This window comes from Ipomoea triloba, chromosome 8 (assembly GCF_003576645.1).
Source record: "Ipomoea triloba cultivar NCNSP0323 chromosome 8, ASM357664v1".
Taxonomy (NCBI): Eukaryota; Viridiplantae; Streptophyta; class Magnoliopsida; order Solanales; family Convolvulaceae; genus Ipomoea; species Ipomoea triloba.
Window position 1 is genome coordinate 5,245,494 of NC_044923.1, and position 17,180 is coordinate 5,262,673.

The 17,180-nt window shown below is 40.1% G+C and overlaps 1 protein-coding gene across 1 annotated transcript; it reads left to right on the forward strand.

Moving 5' to 3' along the window:
• On the forward strand, positions 1 to 16,501 carry LOC116027895 (E3 ubiquitin-protein ligase UPL2-like). The gene is made up of 17 exons (XM_031269663.1): positions 1 to 196; positions 371 to 511; positions 3,426 to 3,521; positions 3,594 to 3,800; positions 3,903 to 10,497; positions 10,628 to 11,691; positions 11,788 to 12,069; positions 12,152 to 12,356; positions 12,814 to 13,079; positions 13,165 to 13,439; positions 13,797 to 14,913; positions 14,992 to 15,138; positions 15,259 to 15,339; positions 15,422 to 15,647; positions 15,776 to 15,915; positions 16,013 to 16,119; positions 16,214 to 16,501. Exons 2-17 carry the CDS (start codon positions 416 to 418, stop codon positions 16,314 to 16,316), a joined length of 11,007 nt encoding a protein of 3,668 aa, XP_031125523.1. The 5' UTR covers positions 1 to 196; positions 371 to 415; the 3' UTR covers positions 16,317 to 16,501.
• The last annotated feature ends 679 nt before the right edge of the window (positions 16,502 to 17,180 follow it).

The following is a 17,180-nucleotide window of genomic DNA, read 5'->3' on the forward strand; positions in this document are numbered from 1 at the left end:
CTCCTCCCAGGGTTAATAGTTAAACCAATTCCATAGACCAAAGGAACTCATTTTTCTCCTCTCCATTCAACCCTCGTTTCGCCACTGGGGTTTTCTTCTTCTTCGTCTTATTCTCCTCCTTCTTCTCTCTAAAACCCCTCTGTACAGTTCTAGAGACCTTTGGATGTATGAGCATCCGCCGACTTTGTTTATTCAGGTCAGTGAGGAATGGAAAAACACTCGATTAATCTATTCGTACGGCTGTTTGTTTGATCGATTTTATTCTATTTGTGTGACTGTTTGTTCGGATTTCTCGCTGTTACCGATTGATGCTGAAAATATGCGATTTATGTTTGTTTTTAATTTATTTTTTGGGGTGATTTCTGTGCAGATTGTTTTTCACAGTAAATAGTAGTGGAGGAGTAGTGATTTTGATATGTCGACTCTGAGATCGAGCTTGCCGTCGCGGCTACGGCAGCTCTTTTCCAGCGATGGTGCCATCGGTCCTTCTGTAAAACTCGACTCCGAACCGGTATGTGATTGTTTTTTTCTGCTTTTACCTTCCATTATTTGTCAAGTGTGCCTTTGTTGGCTTTTGTGTTGCTGATTACTAAACTGACATTAGGGTTTAATTCATTTTTCTTCAAAAGTTAGGTCGTGTACTTCAATTCTCTGCTTTCCTATCCTCTTCTCCATAAAAATGGCGAAATTCTCTTATTTAGTAAACACATTTTTTTGGAGACTTATTCTGTTTGGTGTTTTCTCTATCATCACATACTGCATTGCAGCACAGCCTTGTTGGCTTTAGGTTTTCTTTGATCAATACATTTGCATTTTTAGCTGTGATTTCTTAAGAAATCCATGCTGCTTTATAATTTACTGTACCTTTTATTATTTCTTGGGGGTTGACTGGTTGAGAGTGGGAATTGCGGATGTTTTTCCTATGTTTTATTTTCTTTTTTCCTTTTTCTGTTGCCTTTTTATGTTTCCTGTGTCAAAAGTCATAAGAGGGCAAGAAGGAAAGGAATAGTCCAAAGAGATTAAGAAAAGGTTTCTAGAATTCCAACTTACAGCACTGTCACCATAATCCAGGGAAATTGTGTTTATTTTAAAATCCAAAGAAAGCTTAAAACTTTATGGGATGCATGAAATCTTATTTTGCTTAATCAGCAATTGCCTTCTATATTGGGGACACAGAACAAAGAAAAGAAGGAAAAGGTCTCCGGAATCCCAACATAGATTACGTTCACCATGATCCTAATAAATTGTCGATATTTGAAACTCCAGATAAGCTTAAATAGTTTACTGGGAGAATTCTAAGGATTGCTTAAATAATTTCCTGGGAGAATTCTATAGTTTTCTTTATCTAATTAGTATATTTCATCACTTCCTAGTCTCAATAACTCTAAAAAAGAAATAGTTTTTTCTAAGGCGTTCAACATAGTTATCACGGCGTCGCCTAGTTGACGCCTTGGCGTCCTGTCGGTGGAGACAGGACGCTTCGCCTCGCCTGAAAATGGTGAGGCGAGCTCCGGCGTTGGCCAGGCGTCCCAACACCTTGGACGCCAGACCCAGCGTCCAAACCCAATACCTGACCTTTTTATTTTTTTATTTTTAATTTTTATTTATTTTTAAATGGTATGCCTAAAACCTAATAAGAATAGAGAAGAGAGAGAAACATTTCAGATCTGCGTCGACTTCTCTCGGACTCACAAAGAAGAAGAAACTCATCGCCCTCCCATTGCCGTCACCTTCCTACTGCTGTTGCCGTTGCCGTAGCACCGCCGCGACTCCTGAATCTTCGCCGGTCTTCTTGCTTCTCCATTTTCTTTGGTGCTGAGAGTTTTTTTTTTGCTTCTTGCTTCACCACTTGAGGCTAACCAGTCACTTGTTTCTTTTTGGTTTATATTAGCAGAGGGCCAGAGGGGGCTGGGCAGTGGGGACAGTGGGCAGAGGCAGTGTTCAGTGCCTGCCACTTGTATATTATATATAAATATACTCTGTATATATTAGGGGCAGTGGGCAGAGGTGGTGCTCACTGACTGCCACTTGTATATTATGTGTGTGTGTGTGTGTCTGTGTATATATATATTAACTTGTTGCCTAGGCGGGCGAAAAGGCGGTCCGGGGGCGCCGCAACTTAACTGGGCGCCGTGATAACTATGGCGTTCAAGATTCAGTTGGCATATATAGTATGGTCATGAACATGTAGTGTTAATGTTAACTTACTCTGCATTGAGTTTTGTAGTTGTGAAGCAGTGAACACTTACTTTTATGATAAGTCTGTTGAGTTGTGCTCAAAAGGTGCAAACCAAGTACATAAAGGTGCACGACAGAAAGATCAAGAAGATTATCATGATATTGTAAAATAATCTTCCCAAAGCATAATTCAATAAATCCTATAAAATAAATGATCTTTCCCAATTCCCAATCATAAACCTTAAATCTCAATTAAAAAAAGACTAGTTCATTGGAGGCCATTGGTTCTTTTTTAGCTTCTGAATTTACCATGTATCTTTTGTCTTCTCTCATTATTGACATTGCTTTCAAGTCTCATCTGTTCCACCTTTAGGTTATTATGTTCTTATGGGATTCTCATTTTCTGTCAGTTCCTGTTTTTCGTTGTGGTTCAATTCATGTTAGGAACTTTTTAGCCCTTTTCCATCTGATCTATTAGACTCCCAGATTCTGAACATCTTCATAGTCAGCTAGTCTTTTGAATAATGCATGCTTTGTGTCTCCTGTATTCAAATCTATAACAAGAAGTATTCAGCTTGATACTATAAAATTGTTCATAAGACTCCCTTTGTTCTATCAAAATCGTACTTATCACTTGACAAATCATTCAAGCATATTTTGTTCATGTTAGGCTTTACCCTGCTTCCAAGCTTTCCTCCTTGCTTGTTGGTACCATCGACACCCTTTTTTAGCATTTATGCGGAGGGTTAAATTCATACTTGTAGATGTCTTAAAAATCAGGTTTCATTTTAAGAACATTAGGGCATAGGTATTTAATAAGTAAACATCGCAAGAAAGAGCAGGTGAAAATCCGCCTCGTTATGTCTCCTATATCAATACTAATGGTACTTAGTTGAAGATTTAGTACCTCTTGGTAGTAACAGCATGATGCAGAATTTATTTTTGCAGCTAGTATGAGATGATTTCAAATATTGGCTTTCTTATATACTATTTGTTGTTTTTTCATTTTTCCCTGTTCTTTAGATGTGAGCTTAATATATATATATATATATATATATATTAATTTGTAATTTCTGATCAACTCAATGCTTTACCCTTTATATATTATTTACAAATTTACAAATAAGAAACCAAATATTTGCTACCCAATTCTCGCATTTATTATTTCAAGACATGATGATGTTTGCATTTATGGGTATGATGGCTTCCTTGCTCTCTCTTTACTAATCTGTATGTCTGTCATGCAGCCTCAAAGAATAAAGGCATTTATTGACAAGGTCATCCAATGTCCATTGCAAGATATAGCAATACCTCTATCTGGATTTCGGTGGGAGTATGGCAAGGTGGGCTTCTTTTCCTTATGTTTTTCTTCTCTTCATTAATCTTTCTTTTAACTCTATGCTCCCTCTTTGCAGGGAAATTTTCATCACTGGAGACCATTGTTTCTTCATTTTGAAACATATTTCAAGACATATGTGTCTTGTAGGAATGACCTTCTGATGTGTGATGATATTTTAGGAGATGCTAGTCCGTTCCCTAAACAGGCAATTCTACAAATTTTGCGGGTGATGCAAATTATTTTAGAAAACTGTCATAACAAGAGTTCGTTCAGTGGTCTGGAGGTATGCTGGTTATTCCATAGGTTTGGATTTCTTATATTATGCATCATAGATGGATATTGTAGGACTTATTTGACTAATAATTTTGTGCTTGTTTCATGGCAGCATTTCAAGATCTTGCTGGCTTCAACAGACCCTGAAATTCTTATTGCAACTTTAGAGACTCTTTCCGCATTAGTGAAAATAAATCCATCCAAGCTACATGCAAGTGGGAAGTTGATTGGCTGTGGGTCAGTGAATAGCTGCCTTCTGTCACTTGCACAGGGTTGGGGAAGCAAAGAAGAGGGGTTGGGCTTGTATTCTTGTGTTACAATTAATGAAAGAACTCAAGATGAAGGACTCTGTTTATTTCCGTCTGATGTAGAAAGTGTTGATGACAATAAGTTGTATCGCTTGGGTTCGACAGTTTATTTTGAATTGCATGGTAATGGTAGCTGCTCTCAGAGTACAGGGGAGGGTAGTGATGCTTCAATATCTTCTGCTATGAGTGTGATTCACATGAGTGATCTATATTTGCGGAAAGAGGATGACCTATCTCTTATGAAGTCTTGCATTGAGCAATACAATGTACCTACTGACCAGAGATTCTCATTGTTGACCAGAATCAGATATGCACATGCCTTAAGTTCACCCAGAGTGTGCAAGCTTTACAGCAAGATTTGCCTTCTTGCTTTCATTGTGCTTATCCAAGCCAGTGACTCTCATGATGAACTTGCATCCTTTTTTGCAAATGAACCTGAGTATACCAATGAATTAATCAGGATTGTTCGATCTGAAGAAACCATCTCTGGAGCAATTAGAACACTTGCAATGAATGCCTTGGGAGCACAGTTAGCTGCATATGCATCATCGCATGAGCGAGCACGTATTTTGAGTGGGTCAAGCATCAGTTTTGCCGGCGGTAATCGTATGATCCTCCTAAATGTGCTACAAAGAGCAATTTTGTCACTGAATAGCTCCAATGATCCATCATCTGTTGCTTTTGTTGAAGCTGTTCTACAGTTCTATCTTTTGCATGTCATATCATCCTCAAGCTCAGGAAGTGCTATTAGAGGATCAGGAATGGTACCCACTTTCTTACCACTAGTGGAGGATTCTGATCCTGGACATTTACACCTTGTTTGTTTGGCTGTTAAGACTTTACAGAAGCTCTTAGACTACAGTAATGCAGCAGTAACACTTTTTAAAGACTTGGGTGGGGTTGAGCTTTTGGCTCATAGGCTGCAAATAGAAGTGCAAAAAGTGATTAACTTGGCTGGGCGAGATGACAAGTCAATGGAGATTGTAGAATCTTCTAGATGTAAGGACGACGAAGTACACTCTCATAAGAGACTCATCAGGGCTTTACTGAAGACACTAGGGTCTGCTACTTATGCACCTGCAAATACTGCAAGATCTCAGAGTTCTAATGATGTCTCTTTGCCTGTCACACTGTCGCTGATTTTTGGCAATGTTGAAAAGTTCGGAGGTGATATTTACTCCTCAGCAGTGACTGTCATGAGTGAGATAATTCACAAGGATCCTACATGTTTTCCTACTTTGCACGATCTGGGTCTTCCAAATGCTTTTCTGTCTTCAGTTGTGGCCGGAATACTACCTTCTCCAAAGGCCCTTACTTGTGTTCCTAATGGCCTTGGTGCAATTTGTCTTAATGCTAAGGGGCTAGAAGCAGTTAAAGAAATGTCAGCACTGCGCTTCCTTGTTGACATTTTCACTGACAAAAAATATGTGATTGCTATGAATGAAGGTATTGTCCCATTGGCAAATGCTGTAGAGGAACTTTTGCGCCATGTTTCTTCATTGAGAGCTACAGGTGTGGATCTGATAATTGAAATTATTAAGAAAATTGCATCATTTGAACAGTTTGAGCATGGAGAGTCATCTGGGAAAGCGAGTGTGGGCAATGAAATGGAAATGGATTCAGACAACCATGAGAATGTTGGTCCTTGCACTCTAATTGAGGCAACAAATTCACCCACAGAGGCTATGGGTGATGAACAATTCATCCAGTTGGCTATCTTTCATGTGATGGTGCTTGTTCACCGCACAATGGAGAATTCTGAAACATGTAGGCTGTTTGTTGAAAAATCAGGAATTGAAGCTTTGCTGAAACTCCTACTATGGCCTAGTATTGCACAATCTTCAGAAGGGATGTCTATTGCATTACACAGTACCATGGTCTTCAAGACTTTTACTCAGCATCACTCTGCTGCTCTTGCTCGTGCATGCTGTTCCTTCCTCCGAGATCATATGAAGAAAGCTTTGATGGGGTTGAGTGGTGTTTCAGGATCTTTTCTACTGGATCCTAAAGCGAGTCAAGATAGCACGACTTTCTCCTCACTTTTTCTTGTTGAATTTCTTCTGTTTCTGGCTGCATCTAAAGACAATCGTTGGGTAACTGCTTTGCTAAATGAATTTGGAAATGGAAGTAAAGATGTTTTAGAAGATATTGGGAGGATACACCGTGAAATTCTCTGGCAAATTGCACTGCTTGAGGATGCCAAGATTGAGGAAGATGGTGTCTGTGATGGTTCTGGTGATGAATCAAAGAATTCTGAATTTGGTTCAGCTGATAGTGAAGAACAGAGGTTGAGCTCCTTCAGGCAGTTTCTTGATCCTTTACTGAGGAGGAGAATGACTGGGTGGAGTTTTGAGTCCCAGTTTTTTGATATCATATCTCTATATCGTGATCTGACACGAGCTGCTGCTCTCACACGAGCTTCTGGTCTTCAGCAGCGACAGAGTGGAGATGGTACTTCAAACATGGAGCTGGGTGCTAGCAATCAACTGCAACAGTCAAGCTCTGTTGATGGTGCTGGAACTAGTGCTCCAAAGGATGATGATAAGCAAAGATCCTATTATCATTCATGTTGTGATATGGTTAGGTCCTTATCCATTCATATCATGCATTTGATTCAAGAGTTGGGTAAGGTTATGTTGCTTCCGTCTCGTAGACGGGATGATATGCTGAATGTGTCTCCTCCTTCAAAATCAGTTGCATCTACCATTGCTTCCATTGCATTGGACCACATGAATTATGGAGGCCATGTAAATACATCTGGAGCAGAGGTCTCCGTGTCAACAAAGTGCCGTTATTTTGGCAAAGTCATTGAATTTATTGATGGGATTATACTGGATAAGCCTGATGCATGCAATCCTGTTGTACTGAATTGCCTGTATGGGCGTGGAGTTATTCAGTCAGTTTTGACCACATTTGAAGCTACTAATCAGTTGCTTTTTGCTGTTAATAGAGGCCCTGCTTCTCCTATGGAGACTGATGAAAGTTGTTTGAGGCAGGATGGGGTCCAGGAATCTGATAATTCATGGATACATGGTCCTTTGGGTAGTTATGGAAAGCTGATGGATCACCTTGTGACTTCATCTTTAATTTTGTCTCCTTTCACAAAGCACTTACTTACCCAACCTTTAATAAGTGGGGGTATTCCATTTCCCCGAGATGCTGAGACATTTGTAAAGGTCCTCCAGTCCATGGTACTGAAGGCAGTACTGCCTGTTTGGACTCATCCTCAATTTACAGAATGCAGTTATGAGTTCATTGCTACAGTTCTTAACATCATGAGACACATCTACTCAGGAGTAGAAGTGAAGAACACAAATACCAATGCTACTCGTGTTTCTGGTCCTCCCCCAAATGAAGCAGCTATTTCAACAATTGTCGAAATGGGGTTCTCTAGGTCTCGAGCTGAAGAGGCTCTTAGGCAGGTTGGTTCAAATAGTGTGGAGCTGGCAATGGAATGGTTGTTCTCACATCCAGAGGAAGCACAAGAGGATGATGAGCTTGCCCGTGCACTGGCAATGTCACTTGGGAATTCTGGATCTGATGCAAAGGAAGATGTTGCACATGAAAGCAGCCACACAATTGAAGAAGAAATTGTCCAACCTCCTCCTATGGATGATCTGTTGTCAACATGTAAAAAACTTCTACAAATGAAGGACTCTCTAGCATTTCCTGTCAGGGATCTTCTTGTGATCATATGCTCCCAGAATGATGGTGAACATCGGTCCAGTGTGATTTCGTTAATGATTGATCAAGTGAAGCTGTGCACCAACATCTCTGACACTGGGAACATAAATATGCTGTCTAATCTTTTTCATGTCCTTGCTCTAATCCTTAATGAAGATCAATCTGCAAGAGAAGCAGCTGCCAAAAATGGTCTGGCCAAAGTTACATCAGATATTCTTTCACAGTGGGTTTCAAGCCCATTTGACAGGGAGAAAATCCCCAAATGGGTTACAGCAGCTTTCATTGCCATTGATCGACTTGCCCAGGTGGATCAAAAGTTGAATGCTGATATGCTAGAGGTATTAAAGAAGGATGTTGTTTGCCAGACAGCTGTTTCAATTGATGAGGATAAACAAAATAAATTGCATTCATCTCTGGGTTTGTCTCCAAAATATCTGGATCAACAGGAACAAAAACAGCTTGTTGAAATTGCTTGTGCATGTATTAGGAATCAGCTTCCATCAGAGATGATGCATGCTGCTCTGCAACTCTGTTCTACCCTCACAAGAAATCACTCTGTTGCGGTAATTTTTCTAGATGCTGGAGGCTTGGATCAACTGCTTTCCTTGCCAACAAGTAGCATGTTTGTTGGGTTTGACAACATAGCTGCTACCATAATACGTCACATTCTTGAGGATCCTCAGACTCTTCAGCAAGCAATGGAAACTGAGATACGTCATAGCATTGTAACAGCTGCCAATAGACAGCCCACAGGAAGGCTTACACCTCGTAGTTTTCTCTCAAATTTGACTTCTGTTATTCAGCGCGATCCATTGATTTTCATGCAGGCTGCTCGGTCTGTGTGCCAAGTGGAGATGGTTGGTGATAGGCCATATGTTACCTTACTTAAAGATCGAGAGAAGGATAAAGATAAAAGGGAAAAAGAAAAGGAGAAAGAGAAATCTGATGAGAAAGATAAGCTTCAAAATAATGATTTGAAGATTGGTGTAGCTGCTGTGAGCCCTGGTTCACATGGGAAGAGTGTTGATACTGGTTCTAAGAATGCCAAACTTCATCGAAAGCCTCCTCATAGCTTTGTGAATGTCATTGAACTACTTTTGGATTCAGTTGTAGCATTTGTTCCTTCCATGAAAGATGAATCTGTGACTAAAGAGGGCTCATCCTCATCAGACATGGATATTGATGTTTCTGCCAGCAAGGATAAAGGAAAAGCAATTGCATCTGTATCTGAGGGGAGTGGTACTGATAACCAGGAGAGTTCTGCATCCATGGCGAAGATAGTGTTCATCTTGAAGCTCCTCACAGAGATCCTTTTGATGTATGCTCCATCTATTCATATTCTACTCCGAAGAGATGCTGAAATCAGTAGCAAGAGTGCTCCTCCACGTGGTCTTTCTGTTAATTGTTCCGGTGGAATCTTTCACCATGTTCTTCACAAATTCCTTCCATATTCTAAGAATCCTCGAAAGGAAAAGAAAGCTGATGTAGACTGGAGGCAAAAGCTAGCAAGCAGGGCCAACCAGTTTTTGGTAGCATCTTGCGTTCGCTCATCAGAGGCGAGGAAGAGAGTCTTTACTGATATCAGTACTGTGTTCCATGATTTTGTTGAATTGTCCAAGGGGGGTTTCAGGGCACCTGGAGTTGATTTTCTGGCTTTCATTGATCTGCTTAATGATATTCTTGCTGCCCGCACACCTACAGGCTCCTACATTTCAGCAGAGGCTTCAGCCACTTTTGTAGATGTTGGTCTGGTTCGGTCTTTGACTCGAGCTCTTCATGTCTTAGACCTTGATCATGGTGATTCAGCGAAGGTTGTTACAGGGCTTGTTAAAGTATTGGAGTCGGTCACAAAGGAACATGTCCATGCTGCAGAGTCCAACACTGGAAGGGTTGACCAAACAGAAAAGGCACAGGAGCACAATCAGCATGGAAGTGATAATGGTGCTAGTGTAACACAGTCTATGGAGACAGCCTCCCAAGCTAATGTGAACTCAGTCCCAACAGATCAGAATGAAGCTTTTGGTGCAACACAAAATTATGGTGGATCTGAAGCTGTGACTGATGATATGGAACATGACCAGGATATTGATGGAGGTTTTGGTCTGCAGAATGATGATGATTACATGCATGAGAATAACGAAGGCACTAGAGCTCTGGAAAATGGCATTGATGCAGTGGGCATAAGATTTGAAATTCAGCCTGATGTACAAGCCAATCTTGGGGAAGACGAGGATGATGAGGAGGAGGACGATGATGACGAGATGTCAGCAGATGAAGGAGATGATGTCGATGAAGATGAAGATGGGGAAGAGGAAGAACACAATGATCTCGAGGAAGATGAAGTGCATCACTTGCCCCATAATGACACTGATCAAGATGACCATGAAATTGATGAAGATGAGTTTGATGAGGAGGTGATGGAAGAAGAGGATGAGGATGATGAGGACGAAGATGATGGTCTCATACTTAGGTTTGGTGATGGAATGAATGGCCTTAATGTATTGGACCATATTGAGGTTTTTGGCAGAGATAACAGTTTCTCTAACGAGACTCTTCATGTTATGCCTGTTGAAGTTTTTGGCTCCAGGCGACCAGGGCGTACTACATCAATATACAATCTACTTGGAAGAAGCAGTGATAGCAGTATTCCTTCTTTGCATCCACTTTTGGTGGAACCATCTTCTTCATTGCACGTGGGCCATCTAAGACAATCAGGTATCTTCATTGTTCACTTCTCTCTCCCTCTCCCTCTCCCTCTCTCTACTCTGTTTACATAGTGGCAGTTGCTATCTTAGTTTCTTGCCTTGTGCATGAGATCTCAGTCTGGTCTTTGTATTCCTTGCAGAGAATGCCCGTGATCATTACTCTGATAGGAACCAAGAGGGAACACCATCTCGTTTAGAGTCTTTCTTCCGGTCACTGCGAAATGGGCGTCATGGTCATCGGTTGAACTTGTGGTCCAGTGATAACCAACAAAGTGGTGGATCTAATGTGTCTGCTGTTCCACAGGGTCTTGAAGATTTAGTTGTTAGCCATCTGAGGCGACCAGAACCAGGGAAGCCTTCTGACCATGAAGCAGCAGCAGTGGAGTCTCAGAGTAAAGGTGATGCAAACCAATTTCCAGGATCAGCTGGGACAACTTCTGAACACCCCACAGAAACCAATGAGAACGATGAAAACAGGCAAACATCTCCTCTATCTGCGGTGCCAGATGGTTCTGGAAATTCTGATATGGCACCTGTGGCAAATGCAGCTACTCAGAGAACAGATGCATCCAGCAGACCACCTCAATCTATTGAAATGCAGTTTGAGCAGAATGAGGTTGTGCGTGATGTTGAAGCTGTTAGCCAGGAGAGCAGTGAAAGTGGGGCAACTCTAGGGGAGAGTCTTCGAAGTCTTGATGTTGAAATTGGAAGTGCAGATGGCCATGATGATGGTGGGGATAGGCATGGTGTGGCAGATAATCGGACAAGACGGACCAATGTATCATTTGGAAATACTGCACCAGTTAGTGGCAGGGATGCACCACTCACTAGTGTATCTGAGGTTTCTGAACCTCCAAATCAAGAAGCAGAACAAACTGGTCCATCTGAGGAACAGCAAGAAAATACTGATACTGATACTGTGTCTATTGATCCTGCATTTTTAGAGGCACTTCCAGAGGAGTTGAGAGCAGAGGTTCTTTCTGCTCAACAGGGTCAAGTGGCTCAACCTCAAAATGCTGACGCACAGAACACTGGAGATATTGATCCAGAGTTTTTAGCTGCACTGCCACCAGATATCCGGGAAGAAGTTTTGGCTCAGCAACGAGCACAAAGGCTGCAGCAATCACAGGAGCTAGAAGGGCAACCTGTTGAGATGGATACAGTCTCTATTATCGCAACATTCCCTTCTGATTTACGAGAAGAGGTATATTAGTACATAGAAATTGAGCTTCTATTATATTTTTATCCTATTTGTTTAAACATATATCTTCTGATGTTTTCCACTTTCTTTTTGTCTTAGGTTCTTTTGACATCTTCAGATGCTATACTTGCAAACCTCACACCTGCACTTGTGGCAGAAGCAAATTTGTTGCGTGAAAGGTTTGCACGGAGATACAATCGAACACTTTTTGGTGTATATCCTAGAAGTCGTAGAGGTGAATCCTCTAGAAGAGGTGAAGGCATTGATAGGGCAGGTGGAGCTCGTAGATCCCTTGGAAACAAGCCTGTGGAGGCAGATGGGTCACCTTTAGTTGACGTAGAGGATTTGAAGGCGTTGATTCGTTTGCTTCGTATAGTCCAGGTATTCTGTTGGTGGAATTGAATTGCAAAATTTGACTTATGATTTTAAATATTAAGGGGTCTGAATATCTGTTTGTGTTCAGCCACTTTACAAAGGCCAGCTACAGAGGGTTTTACTGAATCTCAGTGCACATGCTGTTACCAGAACTTCTCTAATAAAAATCCTTATGGACTTGTTGATGCTTGATGTAAGGAAGCCTGCCAACAGTCTGAATACTTCTGAGCCTCCTTATAGGTTGTATGCCTGCCAAAGTAATGTCATGTATTCTCGCCCACAACATTTTGACGGTAAGGCTTTTTTCCCACTTTAATATCATTGATTAGACCCTTAGCCATTGTGATCATTAGCCAATTCAAGCAAGTTAATGACTGAAAAGTCTGTAGTTTTCAACTCATTTTTACCAATTCTTTGCAACACTTAGCCATTGTGATCATTAGCCAATTCAAGCGAGTTCATGAATGAAAACTCATTTTTACCAATTTTTTTGCAATAAGCCAATAAATCGCTGATTATGTTTTCATACTTCATACAGTTTCTAAGTTGGAAATTATCATTAACTATTGACTTATTGAGTATTGAACATTGTATTTTTGTGCGTGCATGCGTGTGTGTGTGTATATATAATAAAGGTTCATCTGTATCTTTTTATTGTATGGATTCCAAATTGGTTTTTGTACTGTTATTTCCTTTCATTTCTGTCTTATGAAATGTTGCTGTAATAACATGAGTTTTTCATTTCCAAAGGCATCCCACCTCTGGTATCGCGGCGTGTCTTAGAGACACTTACATACTTGGCCCGGAATCATTCCTTAGTTGCAAAGGCTCTACTGGAGTTTAGAGTCACGCCATCACTACAAGAAGAATCCAGGAACCCTGAACAGAGACAAGGAAAGGCTGTGATGGTTGTTGACTATGATGAGCAGCAGCTTGAAGGACAAGTATCTCTGGCATTATTGTTGGGGCTGTTGAATCACCCACTTTATTTAAGGAGTGTTGCCCATTTAGAGCAGGTAGCTTACACATGAACAATTATGTGGAAAATCTCTAGTCTTTTGTATTTCAATTATCTAACATGCATTCTTCATTTCATTTCAGCTTTTAAACCTGTTGGATGTCATTGTTGATAATGTTGAAGGCAAGTCAAATGCTCCTGATGAGCCTGCACCATCTACCACCGAGCAGCCATCTGCTCCTCAAAATTCTTCCTCAGATGCTGAAATGAATGATGAATCTCGTATTACGTCATCAGAAGTTGATGAACAGTCTAAGCCTTCATCATCCACTGAAAGAGAAAATGATGCCCATAGTATTCTGCTTAATCTCCCACGAGCAGAGCTCCAACTTCTGTGTTCATTACTTGCACGAGAAGGGTAATACTTATAAAGTAGTTATCTCTAGTGTTATGCAACACATTTATATGTCATCATTCTACTTCATTTGTGATATTCTCTTGGCAATGAAATATTTTTGGGTATAATAATCTGTTTAACATCTCTCTTGCATTCAATAATTGTGATATATATATATATTTCAATGCTGTGATGTAAGATTGCTTGTTTGTTTAGGAAAAAAAGTATTTTGTACAACTGATTAGTTTCATATGATGAGGTTTTACACTGTGCAGGAATGGTTGAGCTACTCTTTTGCTATTTTTTGAAGTGTTTATATGTTTAGGGTTCTCACTATCTTGTTATTCTGACTTGTTGACGTTCTCTTACTTCTCTCAGCCTGTCAGACAATGCATATGCTTTGGTAGCAGAGGTACTGAAAAAGCTGGTGGCTATTGTCCCTGTGCATTGCCATTTATTTACTGCTGAACTGGCTAGCTCTATTCAAATTCTGACCAAGTCTGCAATGGATGAGTTACGCAACTTTGCTGAAGTAGAGAAAGCACTATTCAGTACTAGTTCCACTGATGGGGCTGCAATTCTCAGGGTTCTCCAGGCATTGACCTCTCTTGTTCCATCACTTAGTGAAAAGGGCAAGGATCCTCAAGTTCCTGCTGGGACAGAGCATGCTGCTGACATTTCCTTGGTTTCGGATATCAATACTGCTTTAGAGCCTCTTTGGCTTGAGCTCAGTACTTGCATAAGCAAAATAGAAAGCTTCTCTGATACATCAGCTGATGTGTCACGATCTTCAATTGTTTCCACATCTAAGGCTTCTGGTGTTATGCCTCCACTTCCTGCTGGTACTCAGAATATCTTACCTTACATTGAGTCCTTTTTTGTGATGTGTGAGAAGTTGCAACCTGGTCAATCAGGTGCAGGAGGTGATTTTGGTATTGCTGTTTCTGATGTTGAAGATGCCATTGCTTCTGCTTCCCAGCAGAAATCTTTAGGACTTGCAATCAAGTTTGATGAAAAAAATGTTGCTTTTGTGAAGTTTGCTGAAAAGCACAGGAAACTTCTGAATGCTTTCATTCGCCAAAACCCTGGATTACTTGAGAAGTCTTTCTCAATTATGCTGAAGGTTCCTCGCTTTGTTGATTTTGACAATAAAAGATCTCATTTTAGATCTAAGATTAAACATCAGCATGATCATCACCACAGTCCCTTGAGAATTTCTGTGAGACGTGCATATATTCTTGAAGATTCGTATAATCAGTTGCGCATGAGGTCAACTCAAGAACTGAAAGGGAGGTTAACTGTTCACTTCCAAGGGGAAGAAGGAATTGATGCTGGTGGACTTACCAGGGAATGGTACCAGTTGTTGTCCAGGGTAATTTTTGACAAAGGAGCATTATTATTTACAACAGTTGGCAATGAATCTACATTTCAGCCAAATCCCAACTCTGTTTACCAAACTGAGCATCTCTCATACTTCAAATTTGTGGGGCGAGTTGTAAGTACCTTCTATCTTGTTCTTGGCATTGGATGTTCTGTAATCTGTATTCCTAATCTGTCTATGGTATGTATCCAGGTTGGGAAGGCACTTTTTGATGGTCAACTTTTGGATGTTCACTTCACAAGGTCCTTCTACAAGCATATTCTTGGGTCTAAAGTGACGTATCATGACATTGAAGCCATTGATCCTGATTACTTTAAAAATTTGAAATGGCTGCTTGAGGTTTGCTATATTCTGGCCTTTTTTCTGCATCTTCTCATTTTGCATTGTTTTGCTGATGCTCATGACTAATTCAATTTTGTTATTTTTCTTTTTTTCTTATTTTTAAAAAAAAATCTGTAGAATGACATAAGTGATGTTTTGGACCTTACATTCAGCATCGATGCTGATGAAGAGAAGCTGATACTTTATGAACGCAATGAGGTATGAAAACTGAAGTTGTTATATGTTATGTGTTTAATGTTCCTCCCTACCATTTTTCTAAGATTTCTTTTACTTGATATAGGTTACTGATTATGAACTTATCCCTGGTGGTCGAAACATTCGAGTTACTGAGGAAAATAAGCACCAATATGTTGACTTGGTTGCGGAACACCGCTTGACAACTGCCATCCGTCCTCAGATAAATGCATTCTTGGAAGGGTTCACTGAATTAATTCCACGGGAACTGATATCAATCTTTAATGATAAGGAATTGGAACTATTGATAAGTGGCCTGCCTGATATTGATTGTAAGTAAATTTGTCTAGTTAGTTACTCAAAAAATAAAACCTGTTTTTATCTGGTTAACCATGTGAGGTAGAGAGTGTGCTTAATAAATGTTATTCTTTTGGTAATGTATTTTCATAATGGTATTCAGTGGACGACATGAGAGCAAATACGGAGTACTCTGGGTATAGTGCAGCATCACCTGTTATACAATGGTTTTGGGAGGTTGTTCAGGGTTTCAGCAAGGAAGATAAGGCTCGGTTGCTACAGTTTGTGACTGGTACCTCTAAGGTACATTTTACGGCTTTGTGTTGTATTTTTCCACTTGAGTATCAGTGGTTGTGCAAACAGGATTGAATAACACTTGGCAACTACCCACCATTTTCAGGTTCCCCTTGAAGGTTTTAGTGCTCTGCAAGGTATATCCGGGTCCCAGAAGTTTCAGATCCACAAGGCATATGGTAGCGCCAATCACTTGCCTTCGGCACATACATGGTAATCATCATTCTGTAATCTAAACACGTGTAGTTTGATTTGTTTTGTTTTGTTTTGGTGTGGATGGCTTATTTGATATGATATGATTGTGCAGTTTCAACCAGTTGGATCTGCCAGAGTATCCTTCTAAGCAGCATCTAGAGGAGAGGCTACTGCTGGCTATTCATGAAGCAAATGAAGGTTTTGGATTCGGTTAAGGGGGGGCAGGCATAGGTTGGGGAGAAGAGTGTAGATAAATCTTTCTGCTAAAACTTGTTCGTTTACAGAAATGTTGCCGAAGGGCATTTCTAAATCTTTGATATGCTTGTCTATATACTTACTGTACAGATTATATTTTTTATGACAAGTGTTTTTGGGCAGTTTTTATTTTGCCAATAATTCATATCCCCCGGGTAAGTTTTTTATTGGTATGTGGGTTGGTGCCTAGTGGTCATTAGAGCAACAGCTTCAATGCCTCTTTTGCACTCTTTACCAAGCCAAATTGATCTTGACCTCATTGCTTTCAAGGAAGCACTGTTATGTTGCCTGGCAAAACTTGACCGAGAAGGACAGGACGTGACTCTTCTGAAAATGCCTGCCTTTCAGTCGGACTAAAACAAACAATTATATGAATATGTAATAAAATAAATACTCCGTAATTTATAACAATATGCAATATGATTTATAGATGTGTAATTGGGACATTTTTATGAGAAGAAGATAAGGAAGCAGGTGGTGCTGTTGTGCTCATTGCATAGATGAGTGTTTTGATGTTATAAAGGGGCAAATTTTACAGCTTTGAAGCTTTTTGGAAAATGTATGAACTTTGAAGAGTGGTTTTGTTATAATCAGCTACCTTCGCGTTTAAACTGCAATATTGTTGTGTTGACAGGCTAGCTCACTTTTATGATGATTTATATTTAAAATTTCTGCATTATTATGTACTTTTTAAAAAAATTAGTAGAAATTCCACTGAGAAAGTTAATTAATAGCCCACCTTTTTCTTTTTTCCTTTCTTTTTTAATAAATTAAAATAGATTGGCAGAACAGTTATGCCACCTGAGTACCCTTTGCATGGTGGA

Coding starts and splice junctions, on each gene's coding strand:
- LOC116027895 (XM_031269663.1), top strand. CDS start 416: ATGTCGACTCTGAGATCGAGCTTGCCGTCGCGGCTACGGCAGCTCTTT. Junction 512..3,425: donor TAAAACTCGACTCCGAACCG/GTATGTGATTGT, acceptor TCTGTCATGCAG/CCTCAAAGAATAAAGGCATT. Junction 12,357..12,813: donor TCGCCCACAACATTTTGACG/GTAAGGCTTTTT, acceptor TCATTTCCAAAG/GCATCCCACCTCTGGTATCG.